This window comes from Dendrobates tinctorius, unplaced genomic scaffold, assembly GCF_039654945.1.
Source record: "Dendrobates tinctorius isolate UK_male_01 unplaced genomic scaffold, ASM3965494v1 ptg000245l, whole genome shotgun sequence".
Lineage (NCBI taxonomy): Eukaryota > Metazoa > Chordata > Amphibia > Anura > Dendrobatidae > Dendrobates > Dendrobates tinctorius.
Window position 1 is genome coordinate 6,290,111 of NW_027361912.1, and position 13,123 is coordinate 6,303,233.

At 42.7% G+C, this 13,123-nt stretch overlaps 1 protein-coding gene across 1 annotated transcript in view; it reads right to left on the reverse strand.

The window, feature by feature from the left end:
* The window catches only part of DOCK5 (dedicator of cytokinesis 5), a 109,172-nt gene that overhangs the window by 50,169 nt on the left and 45,880 nt on the right, over nt 1-13,123 (reverse strand). The window contains exons 4-12 of the mRNA XM_073557148.1: nt 10,850-10,902; nt 10,159-10,255; nt 9,928-10,076; nt 9,404-9,539; nt 7,298-7,455; nt 7,124-7,205; nt 4,240-4,369; nt 2,287-2,359; nt 2,071-2,213 (exon numbers count right to left, since the gene is read on the reverse strand). Of these exons, the coding sequence (XP_073413249.1) occupies nt 2,071-2,213; nt 2,287-2,359; nt 4,240-4,369; nt 7,124-7,205; nt 7,298-7,455; nt 9,404-9,539; nt 9,928-10,076; nt 10,159-10,255; nt 10,850-10,902 (1,021 nt within the window). The remainder of the gene's footprint in view (nt 1-2,070; nt 2,214-2,286; nt 2,360-4,239; nt 4,370-7,123; nt 7,206-7,297; nt 7,456-9,403; nt 9,540-9,927; nt 10,077-10,158; nt 10,256-10,849; nt 10,903-13,123) is intronic.

Consider the following 13,123-nt stretch of genomic DNA (forward strand, 5'->3'; position numbering starts at 1 on the left):
GTTTTTTTTTTTTTTTTGGAATAATGATCCTTTCAAAGAAGATGGGCACTTAAAGGGGTATTCCCATCTCCAAGATCTCATCCCAATAAGTACAAAAATTATGGAATCCCCGGCCTTGGAGGATGTTCATTCAGTTGTTTAATTTTGTAGAAAAAAGCAGATCACAGACATGACACAAAACTAAACTCATTTCAAATGGCAACTTTCTGGCTTTAAGAAACACTAAAAGAAATCAAGATCAAAAAATGTGGTAGTCAGTAATGGTTACTTTTTTAGACCAAGCATAGGGAAAAAATTATGGAATCACTTAATTCTGTGGGAAAAAATTATGGAATCACCCTGTAAATTTTCCTTCCCAAAACTAACACCTGCATCAAATTAGATTTGCTCCAACATGAGAGATGTCAATTGAAACAAAGAAGAGGATTATTAAACTCCAAAAGAGGGTAAATCATCACGCAATGTTGCAAAAGATGTTGGTTGTTCACAGTCAGCTGAGTCTAAAATCTGGACCAAATACAAACAACATGGGAAAGTTGTTAAAGGCAAACATACTGGCAGACCTAGGAAGACATCAAAGCGTCAAGACGAGAAACTTAAAGCAATATGTCTCCAAAACAGGAAATGCACAACATAACAAATGAAGAACGAATGGGAGGAAACTGGAGTCAACGTCTGTGACCGAACTGTAAGAAACCGCCTAAAGGGGATGGGATTTACATACAGAAAAGCTAAACGACAGCCATCATTAACACCTAAATAGAAAAAAATAAGGTTACAATGGGCTAAGGAAAAGCAATCGTGGACTGTGGATGACTGGATGAAAGTCATATTCAGTGATGAATCGCGAATCTGCATTGGGCAAGGTGATGATGCTGGAACTTTTGTTTGGTGCCGTTCCAATGAGATTTATAAAGATGACTGCCTGAAGAGAACATGCAAATTTCCACAGTCATTGATGATATGGGGCTCCATGTCTGGTAAAGGCAATGAGGAGATGGCTGTCATTACATCTTCAATAAATGAGCAAGTTTATGTTGATATTTTGGACACTTTTCTTATCCCATCAATTGAAAGGATGTTTGGGGATGATGAAATCATTTTTCAAGATGATAATGCATCCTGCCATAGAGCAAAAAGTGAAAACATTCCTTGAAAAAAAGACACCTAAGGTCAATGTCACGGGCCTGCAAATAGTCCGGATCTCAATCCAATTGAAAATCTTTGGTGGAAGTTGAAGAAAATGGTCCATGACAAGGCTCCAACCTGCAAAGCTGATCTGGCAACAGCAATCAGAGAACGTTGGAGCCAGATTGATGAAGAGTACTGTTCGACACTCATTAAGTCCATGCCTCAGAGACTGCAAGCTGTTATAAAAGCCAGAGGTGGTGCAACAAGTACTAGTGATGTGTTGGAGTGTTTTTGTTTGTTTGTTTTTCATGATTCCATAAGTTTTTCCCACAGAATTGATTGGCTCCATAATTTTTTCCCTCTGCTTGGTCTAAAAAACTAACCATTACTGGCTACCACTTTTTTTGTTCTTGATTTATTTTAGTGTTTCTTAAAGCCAGAAAGTTGCCATTTGAACTGACTTTAGTTTTGTGCCATGTCTGTGATCTGCTTTTTTCTACAAAATTAAACAACTGAATGAACATCCACCAAGGCCGGTGATTCCATAATTTTTGCCAGGGGTTGTAGCAAGTGTAATAAAACTAATATGAGCAAATACATTCAATTAGAAATGTAGTATAGTTCTTATGATTCGCTATGTCACATACCCCACGTGCAGGGCGTTGCAGTAGCTTAGGTATCCATGGTTACGACCACTAACAAATAACTGTCACTATATCAGTGGTCATAGCCAAGTTTCTGCAATGCCCTGCACATGGGGTAAGCGACACAGCGAATCAGAAGAACTATACTACATTTCTAATTGAAGGTATTTGCTAATATTACTATTATTACTTCTACCACATATTGGGATGGGATCTTGGAGATGAGAATACCCCTTTAAGGAACGGTTTTACTGCATTTTCATTGGTTCACGCCGGCCTGTATGAGAGTCCATACCCTGCCCCTTGTGGCTGACTTCCTTGGCTGCGATCACCTTGTTGTAAATGGTGGTTAGTGGTTCATTCTCTGCCAATACCCGGGAGCTGCTCAGAGGAGACATGATGAGCGGCCGCTGACTGATATAATTCTCCTTGGCCATTCTGATGAGAAACACGAGCACATGTAACCGGCCTTTAGAAAGAAGCTGCATGTTTTAATAAGCAGGTAACTTACGGATGATAAGGGACAAAATGTTGCTTCTCCTCGTCATCTACTTTTCCGTGGATCACGTCGGAGATATCCATTACTGGCAAATAAAAGGAGGAAGATGGTTAATTTGGTCCTCCAGCTCTCATAAGACTGGGGGGTTCCCAACATCCACTGGGTGAGTGGAGAACCAGTGAGCATGTGCGACCATTCCCAGCCTGTACAGTGGTGGTCGCACATGCTCACTACTGCTCCATTTTCCCTCTTCTTTGGGATCAGTGGGGGTCCCGGCAGTCAGACCCCACTGATTATACATTTATCATCTATCATGTGTTATTTATGTGGCAACCCATGTCAGGTCACAAGTTTTGATTAGCAGTGGGGGGGGGGGGGGGGGGGGGGGGGGAGTCCTGGTGATGAGACTCCTACCGGTTGCGGAAATTAACAGTCAGGGGCAATCAGTTGACATTTCTTTCACAATCACTTAAAAATATGGGCAAATCTGGGAGTATTTTATTACTTAAAGTGTAACCCTCGTTATTATTTTTATTACATAAATAAAAAGTACATATGAAAATAAAGAAACTGTGTAATATATCTTATCAGAGAAATCTGATTAGTTCTCCTCCTGGACTGATGTCTTTCAGTTCATGGGAAGAATCTGTATTCAGTGAAGACAGATTAACCCATTATTGAGATAGGAGATAACAGTTGGTGCTTATAAGATTCTATGGAGAGGGAGGAGCTAGAGGCCGACAGACAATCTACTGAAAGGCTAGCTACCGTTCTCCATAGAACCTTATAAGCACCAACTGTCATCTCCGATTTCACTCATGGGAAAATCTGTAGTCACTGCAGACAGATTTTTACCTATGAACTAGGAGTGACAAATCAGTCCTGGAAGAGAAAGAATCCGATTTCTCTGATAAGATGTATTACAAACAGTCTTATTTTCATATGTACTAATGACCTATGAAATAAAGATGATAATGCATGTATATTTGGCTAAGAACTTTTTTTTTTTTTTTTTGTAATTGGATGTTATTAAAAAAATTTGCAACGTGTTCCTTCTATATAGCCTTGGTGTTGTGCAGTCTATCGCTGGCTGGAAAATGAGGTGACTGAAAATTCATCAGTGTGCTCGCTCTGACAGTAGAGTTTAGAACTTTTATCTTCTTTCTTTTGAGCTCCTCTATGTTGTTTTATAACGACAAAGTTAGGTTCAACCTTATTAGTGTTCATAAATCAACACAGAGGAGATCAAAAAAAAAAAAAAAAAGGAAAATAGTTACAAACTCTCCGGTCAAAACGAGCTCACCGGCAGAATGTCAGTGAACTAATTTTACAACCAGCAATAGACAGTGGAACAAAGAGGCTACAGAAACCAAATGAGTCAAAATTTACAACGAAACCCAAAAGCAAAAGTGATTTTTAGCCCAAAAGTCGCGCATTTTAAGGGTTATTCCCATCTTCATAGATGGAAATTTTTCGATAATGATTGTAAACACAAGCACTTTTGCAATTTACCAGGTGTTAAAATTTGCAGCCGTTCTTGAGATATTAACACATTTTGACCTAGTTGCCTAGGAGACCGACCACCTCTGCTGTTTAGCTTCTAAGCAGTGCATTAAAAATGGCCAGGATTAGGAGATAACACGCGCTCCAGCGATCCGGGACAGAGTCAAAAAGAATGTTTAAAAGCTCAATAGAAAAGAGCTTGTAAGCACTGTGCATGTTCTGCTGCCTAGCAGCGGTGGCCGGTATCCAAGGTGATGAGTTGTGAACAAAAGAAAAATGTTAATATCTCAAGACTGGCTCAAAATTTTAAAAAGCAGTAAATTGAAAAATTGCTTGTATTTACATGTATTATCTGACAATAAGCAAATCTGGAAGATGAGATTAACCCCTTAAAGTAAAAAAAATAAAAAAAAGTTGCCCCGAAGATGTATATATCCAGTAAATATGTACCGGTCAGTTTACCTGCAACACCGAAGGGACGTCTCAGGCCAAATGTATGTTTCTTCCCATCCTTCATTTCCATGTGTCCTACCCGTACGATCTGACACACAAGACTGATCCGAGGACGGATTAAATCCAGACTGCTGAGGTCCTGAAGAGGAGAGAGGTCAAAACTAGAATGAAAAACAAAACGGATCTGGTTCAAGATCAACAGGGAAGGCAGAAAAGGAAGAAACTAGCAGACAACATGGAAGACGCTTGATAATAAAGGGCAATAACAATTCAGGGGAAAGGTCATGGATGGAATATCTTGGAATTCACGTCTGATGGAAAGTAAAAGTCGGCGAGACTGAGCTTTATCCTGAAAGTTTAAATTAGGAAAACTACGGCAAGTCAAGATGGAGAGACCCCAAAAGACCCCCAGAAGAAGGTCAGTGTGTAACCTGGTAGAGGACTCTACCCCATCCTGACCACATACACATGCCTGTAAGCTTTAGCCGGGCGTACGTGTTCTCAAAAGGGAAAGAGTAAATCCCTGTCGGAAACCTACAGTTGAAACTTGAGAAAAGTAATGATTGGACATATTGAATTTCAGCATACCCAATCCCCTTCTTCCCCATATACAGAATGGGAGGAATAGGCCTAAGCAACAGCACATGTGAAAAAGACTTGGGTATACTAATAGATCACAGACTGAATATGAGTCAACAGTGTGATGCAGCAGCAAAAAAGGCAAATGCAATTCTAGGATGTATTAACAGAAGCATACAGTCTAGATCACGTGAAGTGATTATTTCCTTCTACTCCTCTTTGGTCAGACCTCATCTGGAATATTGTGTCCAGTTTTGGGCACCACATTTTAAAAAAGACATCAACAAACTGGAGCAAGTTCAGAATAGAGCGACCAGAATAGTGACCGGTCTGCAAGCCCTGTCTTATGAGGAAAGGTTGCAGGATTTGGGATTGTTTAGATTGCAGAAGAGAAGACTGAGAGGAGACTTAATAGCTGTCTACAAATATCTCAAGGGCTGTCACATTGTAGAAGGATCAACTTTATTCTCATTTGCACAAGGAAAGACTAGAAGCAATGGGATGAAACTGAATGGGAGGAGACACAGATTAGATATTAGAAAAAAACTTTTTGAAAGTTAAGGCCCCGTCACACTAAGCGACTCACCAGCGATCCCGACACCGATATCAAGGTGTCAGGATCGCTGGTAAGTCGCTATGTGATCGCTGGTGAGCTGTCACACAGACAGCTTCACCAGTGATCAGCACAGCGATGCCGAGCGCCCGGCATCGCTGGCTATCACTGTGGAAAATAGTATCAAAATAAAAAATATAGTTATTCTCACCTTCCGACGTCCCGTTTAGCCATCCCGCCTCTCTCCACGCTCCGGTCCCAGTGATCCTTTGCACGAATGACCGCGAGATGTCACGGTCTCGCGGAATAACAAAGTCTCGCGGTCATTCATGCAAAGGATCACTGGGACCGGAGCGTGGAGAGAGGCAGGATGGCTAAACGGGACGTCGGAAGGTGAGAATAACTATATTTTTTATTTTTTTTATTATTTTTTTACACCTGATCGCTGGTCTCCCGCTGTCACACACAGCGATGCGTGCTGGCCAGCGGGAGACCTGCGACCAAAGAAATGTCCAGAGGTTTCTTGCAGCGATCAGCGATACCGGCAGGGGGGCCGCTCGCTGATCGCTGTCACACACAGCGATCTCGCTGGTGAGATCGCCGTTACGTCACAAAAGTTGTGACTCAGCAGCGATCTCGCTACCGAGATTGCTTAGTGAGACGGGGCCTCTAGAGTGATCAATGAGTGGAACAAGCTGCCACGAGAAGTGGTGAGTTCTCCTTCAGTGGAAGTCTTCAAACAGAGGCTGGACAGACATCTGACTGGGATGATTTAGCGAATCCTGCTTTGAGCAGGGGGTTGGACCAGATGGCCCAGGAGGTCCCCTCCAACTCTACGATTCTATGATTCTATGATTCTACTCCTGCATCTGCCCAAGGAATCCAATATAAACAACAGAAAGAAGCCGGCGTCTCTAATAAAATCGTGACAACTTTACTACATTTTCCTTAACGCTTTCGACTTGAACAGTCTGAATCGTAAAGTCGAAATGCGTCAGCATCAGAACACTGGCCTGATTTTACCAAGCTACCAAGATTTTATCGGAGAAGTTGGCTTTTTTATTGCTATATTGGATTTATTTGCCCAGGACGAAGGCCTTGAAGGATCTCCGAAAACCTATGCGATGGTGGATGCCTTCACCGGTGAGCTCATCTAGTTATCGGCCCAAAGAAACTTGGCGAAAAATCTAACACCTGCTAGATGGTCAGCCGGTCCCTATGAATATCAGGACCGAAGAACCTAGTGTGTATGGCCACCTTTAGGATGGACAGTAAGAAAGTTCACTCTTGATAAAGATGATCAGGAGAACGAGGAAGACAAAGGTGTTAAACTAGAGGAGAAAAAAAAATAACGAATACCCCCGAAAGGCTAAAATAATAAATTACATAGAAACATGTTAATGTCCAATTTTAATAGTGACCACTATGAACAATTATGAAAGTATTGGGCATGTTTGCTTTTCAATATGCCCAGTTCTTTTATTACCCCCTATGGGGATGTGTCTGCCAGCAGCTAAAATAAAAGAAGACATGATGAAAGAATCAGTAAATGCAAGAATCGCTTAGATCTCGGCCATGGATGATCAGGACAGATCTGGTCACTAATGAGAGCCACCATTAATGATGGCCGGCCCGAACTCTCTTCCATCAGGGGATCCCCAGATTGGAAATTGGTGGAGGCCCATAAATGCAAACAATATACAGAAAGGAGAAGAATGGAAGGATCATAGAAAACGAAGGAGGAGTTGGGGTAATACTCACTGTGAACACGGCCTGCAGGTTGTTTAGTTTCTCGATCTCCTTTGGCATACCTGAGCTGCTCCATCGGACCAGGTAATTCTCACTGCAAGCACAGAGATCAGGCACAGAATCAGCACGTTTTGCTTTTTTTGCAATAAGATATTTGCATTTATGTAATCTCATTTACGGCCTTACCTGATGAAGTGGGAACTGTCCGGGTCATACAGACACATCAGTAATTCGGCATCCTCCCCCATGTTACACACAAAGTTCTTGAGGTTGACATACAGGCTGTAGGTGTGAGCCAAATGCAGCATGGCGGGACTGCGGCAATCCAGGGGCTGCAGCTGGGACTGATGGGGAAAAGCACAACCAGAAAGCTAAAAACTAAACTAAAAATGAAATATGACTTATTTTTTTATACTGTTCACATTTCACTCTAAATAACCCATTCAAATACACACATATGGCATATGCTAAAACAACTACCATAACGTCATCTTCACTTTTTTATGAGTCTCCCTGGGACTTGAACCCATGACTTATAACATTGCAGGCGGGAGATAAAGCTATTAAGCCACAGGATTCAGTAGATACAGTATATACACACACACATACATATATGAGAGATAATATGCAATGTGCTGGGGATTCATTCTGCTCTTGCTGGATTGCAGGAGCAAAGTGATGAAGCCCTGACATCAAAGCAATGCAGATGCTTCTGCGTTCTCAGGACATTAGTAGCTAGCAAATTCCCATCTACTGTCACATGGATGGACTGAAAATTCACAAGCTGGGTAAGATGGTCAATTTATTGTAGCTGTATCTCTCTCACCATCTGTCTATACTTACTTAGTCCAAGAGTGATTCTCATGCACCACTGAGAGCCGGACCCCGACCGATCAGACAGTGATCCCCTACAACCTCCATAAAAATCACATGATGGAATACAATTCAGCTAGACGAGTGAAACAACGTTTGGGCCCAAAGGGGACTTCTCCAACCCAGAGGTGCAACAATGACTGTAATTTTTATTGTCTCACTTGAAAAAGGCCGAAACGTTGCTTGACTCATCTACAGTACCTCAATTGTACTGCACCATGTGGCTGGAATAAAGGTTATGCTTTATCCCCCTTTTCTCTGGAGCCTCAGAATCTTGGATTTTCTCGGTCTATACTTCTTTATCAGAGCAGGGAGAAAGTAAAGGGCTGAACATTAAACAAATAAACAGCACTAACTCTTTTCTTATAACCCCTTCCCAATATCCGCCAGATATGCACAGCAGGGGGTTTCTGTAACCCTCCATAATAAATGCGCCATGGTGTTATGGTGCAGGCTAAGCCATCTGGGCCTTTCCCATTTGCAGAGACGGGTATATGGTACAGCCGATACTTTGTAGATAACTCACAAACTGTCAACTCCTTAGATGCCACAGTCAGTAACGACAGCGGCATCTAAGCAGTTAGAGAAAGGGAGAGAGTGTTCCAAAGGTTTCCATGGCAGCATGATACACCAGTGATGACGTGATCGCAAAATTAAGTTAAAAAAAAATAATAATATACAAAAATAGAAAAGAATCCAAGTAAAAAGAAACAATAATTTAAAATTTTCCTTTAATATTGGAAAAAAAATAAACAATTACAGGAGTAAATATGTGTATAGGAGTAAGGGTTCCGTCTCACTTAGTGACGCACCAGTGATCCCGACAATGATGCGACCTGTCAGGATCGCTGGTGCGTCGCTGCATGATCGCTGGTGAGCTGCCAAACAGGCAGACTCACCAGCGATCAGGACCAGCGAGGACGCTGGTATCCAGGGTAAATAGCGGGTAACTAAGTGCACGCGTGACTTAGTTACCCACTGTGTACCCTGGATACCAGCTCCCAGCGTCTGCTTACAGCGCTGGGAGCTCGCTGATCGTTGGTCTCCCGCTGCCACACGCGATGCGTGCTGGCCAGCGGGAGACCAACGATCAAAAAATGGCCCAGGATATTCCTGCACGATCAGTGAAACGCGGCGGGGGGGCCGGTCGCTGATGCGTGCCACACACAGCGAGATCGTTAGCGATTTCGCTTAGTGTGAAGTACCCCTATAGGTCAATACTGGATACTGAGCTCATTCAGAGGGACGGCACTGCCCGGACTGGCTGCGGATCTCCTGACCCTCAGACACACATGCAGCTGTCGCGCTCGGACAGCGAGACCTGCAGCCAGTCCGTGCATTGCGGTCCGGACGTCCCTTATGCTTAGTGCCTGTGTGAGACAGCGGGATGTGCTTATCCCGACACCCCGCTCTCTATACCTGCTCCTCCTGTATCCTCTCCTCGATTCTCCAAGAAGCAGTCTCATGGGATCGGAACAGGGTGATCACGCTGGTCTCGTCGGGGTCCAGGATGTTCCCATTTTCATCTCTGACCACAAGATCCAAACCGAGGAGACTATCAAGACACCAACCGAGACAAAAATTTACCTTTACATATAATATTTATTGCCGTGGCGCATCCATAATCAAAACAAAATCACTTTTCCCAATAGCCTGGCTTCAAAAATCTCCTACCGTTTAGTGTTTACAGCTCTTATGCGGGACTATGTGTCGCCATGATCACAGACAACAATGTGTCTAGTCATGTTCTGCAGCCATGTGTCTGCTTTATCTTACCTCTTGCACCTGCAGACAGTGAAATAGGGTCAAGAATGGATTGAAATGACTGTAGGATCATACAACACCAGTTACAGCTCTGCATGGGAGCTGCGAACACAAAACAAAAGCATTCTTTTTTTTTAATTTAAAAATGTGACCTGAGCTTCGTTTTGGAAGAAGCTTACCGGTTGCCATAGTCGATCTTCGCCGTCACCTTCTTCCTCAGTTCGGCCAAGTCGTCTTTGGGGAGGGTGCCGGACATAATCTGCGAGCGCCAGTCCATGATTTGGGTCATCATGTCTTGGATCTGGAGGAACTGCTCCCGTAGATTTTGCTACATGGGACATAAAATATGGTGACTAGACTGTAAAAGGGTAATCCGATGTATGACGGGGTACAGTAAGGCCTAAACTCACCACATACAGCGAGTGCCAGTGGACGGCCCATTCCCGCAGTGTGACGGTGAGCTCCTGCACCAGGGGGAGCTCGCTGGGCACTGACGGCTCATGGTGTCTGTAAGAGACGAGTATTTAGGTTTTATTTATTTTACTCACTTATATAGCGCCATTAATTCCACAGACATCATCATCACTGTCCCCGATGGGGCTCACAGTCTAATATCCCCATCAGTATGGCTTTGGAGTGCGGGAGGAAACCTGTTATCATTCCTTAGTAGTATTCTGCCATCCTGTAGCTACCCCTGTATTGTTTTCATATCGTCAATATTTTGTGTCTCTCATCGGCCTCCCCTTACTTTCATTGTTTCTTGATTTTAATCATTAACTTTTATTTTTATTGGATAGTTTATTGCTTATATATATATACACATGTATATTAGTTTGATTTTTTGTTATTATGGAGTAACGCTTATATGATATTTTATGCTATTCAAGTGGTGTGGGATATTACTTGGCAAGTTAATCACGCCCCAATGACTAGTTACAGAAACAATTCGCCTACATGACTTATCAATAACACTTAGCAGATTTCATATAATGGACTTTAGATGACCTTTTACACTGTGCCTTTATAAAAAAGGATCTATAAAAGCATGTCTGCAAATTTTTGAGCAGCCAGTGTGAGTAGTAAATGTGGTCACAAGCTTACCCTTTGCCGTCAGTCACTTCTTTTACGTGAATATAAGTAGTTGGGAATATGCCCTGTTAAGACAAAAGTATAGTGTTAGCAATGCATATAGGGTCCGGTCCGGTTCCAGGCTTTGTCAGCCCTGGGGACACACAGATATTATGGACCCATCAGGGGGCTTATTGTGCTGTCATTTCTTGGCATACAGTACATATCAGTTAATTATTGAGGTCTTGCGACACACAAAAAAGCCTATTATTACTAGCAGTGGAGTCTGTGATCACTGTTAGTGTTGCTGCCTCCATTTAACAATTCGAGACCCAAAAGAAATACAATCAAAGTAAAAGGCTAAAAAAATGATCAGAGGGCAGACTTTCCCCTGAGGAAGCCACGCTGTGTGACGAAACGCGTGGGGTTCCATTTCCTTCACACACCATGATGTGACCGGGTGACCCTTACATTCTTACCAACAGGTCTTAGGCAGCCTCACATATTTGGTCCTCTATGCCCTTCCATCTGGGATTCTGTTTCCCCTACCACTGAGATACCTCTATATTTCCTATGGCTCTCTTTATTCTCTATAGGAACTTTTTGTTTGGGCGTTGTAATGGTTAAGGACTTTTCTCTTCCACTGTCTAGTCCATGGCATATATATTGCGCTTCTTAGACTCTTACTATCTCTAAATAGTCAATTTCCTGGACTTTTCTTTAGTATTACCTCGGTGTATCCCGATGCACATAGTGGAGGAGTCTGGCGTTTCCTCACACGGCCCTCCAGTTGCCATTTATTCTTAGCCTTATTTGGCTTTTTAAACGTTTTTTTTCGTCTTGCTTGTTATATTGAATTGTAATAAAATTTCATTTTTTTTCTTTATTAATGTTGATCCTTGCCGGCTTACACAATCCTTTTCTCCAGAGGGCACACAGTGCGCGCTGTCAGGATTCCGGGAGCGGGCAGGTGTGTGACCACAAGTATACGATTTGCATACATGCGGTCACATGCTAACTAGACGTGCGCGGCCTCGATTAATACATATGAACGGAGTGAAACCGGACACGTCTAGTCGGAATGTGGCCGGAAGCATGCAAATCACATACTTACAGTGACATGACCGTCCTCTCTCGGTGTTGGAGAATCCTGACAGCATGCACACTGTGTGTTGTATGGATTCTCGAGTCTGCAGTCACATAGAGTGACCACAGACTTGTACCCCAAGCCTGGTCAACTCTTTTAAAGGCATTCTCCAGACTTATCCTTAAATAATGTGATCCACATTAGATTGGTAGGGTGTGACACTTGGAACCTCACTGACTAGCTGTTTTCAGATCTGAGGCAGCTGTATGACAGTGAATGGAACCGGCACAGCTCAGCTCTGTAGACAGTGTAGTGGCCACTGCAGAGAACTGCAGCACAGCTCCTATTCATGTGATTAGATCTTCGTCATCTGTTTTGGTGATTTAGATCATCCGGACCTCCGGGGGGTGACACTTACAGATATCTCCACACTTTGCAACTAGCTTTCTTCATATCCAGGTGAAACACTGGTAGCATTTGTATACTTTAAGCAACACTGATCCAGGCTGGTCTAGAGTATTTTACTTGTCTGTCGCCTCAACTATAGGGAATGAGCAAGCTAAAAGAGGACTTATTAGCAATTATTGTCTGTCTATAGTCTGTGTCTGGTATTGCAGATTATCACAATTCAGGTAAAAGGTGATTAACTGCAATACCTGATGCAGCCTATGGACAAGTGTGGCGCTGTTGCAAACATGAAAGGAAATCAATTTTATATAATCCCGAACAATTCCTTTAACATAATATGCAAACAGCACCAATCTGACTTATTCTGTGTGTAAGAGATAGATTGATGTCCAATGTGGAAAGATTCTGAAATGTAGTCTTATTCCTGACCCAAGTTTCAGATTTTTCTCTTGTGGGAGTGTATCTTCCAGTAATACAGGCTGTATGTGAGATCTGTATATATCCTGCTGGCTTCATTATCTCATATCAGCACAGCTTCTATCCTGCATGTATTTCCTCTTCATGTGCTTTACTCCTTTATCTTTAATTTGCATTCTCTGCCCTCCTCAAGACTGTAAATACTTATCCCCTCTCTGCACTGTGGAAATGTGTGTACAACCCTCACCCCTCCATACTACTGTGCCCAACACTGAAAGGAGAGAGAGGAGCAGAGATCTATCAGAACCAGGAGCTCTGACAGATTTGTAACATTTTTGCAAAAACACTTAACTAGCGGGAACAAAAATTGGAACATTTTTAATGAAGACTATTTA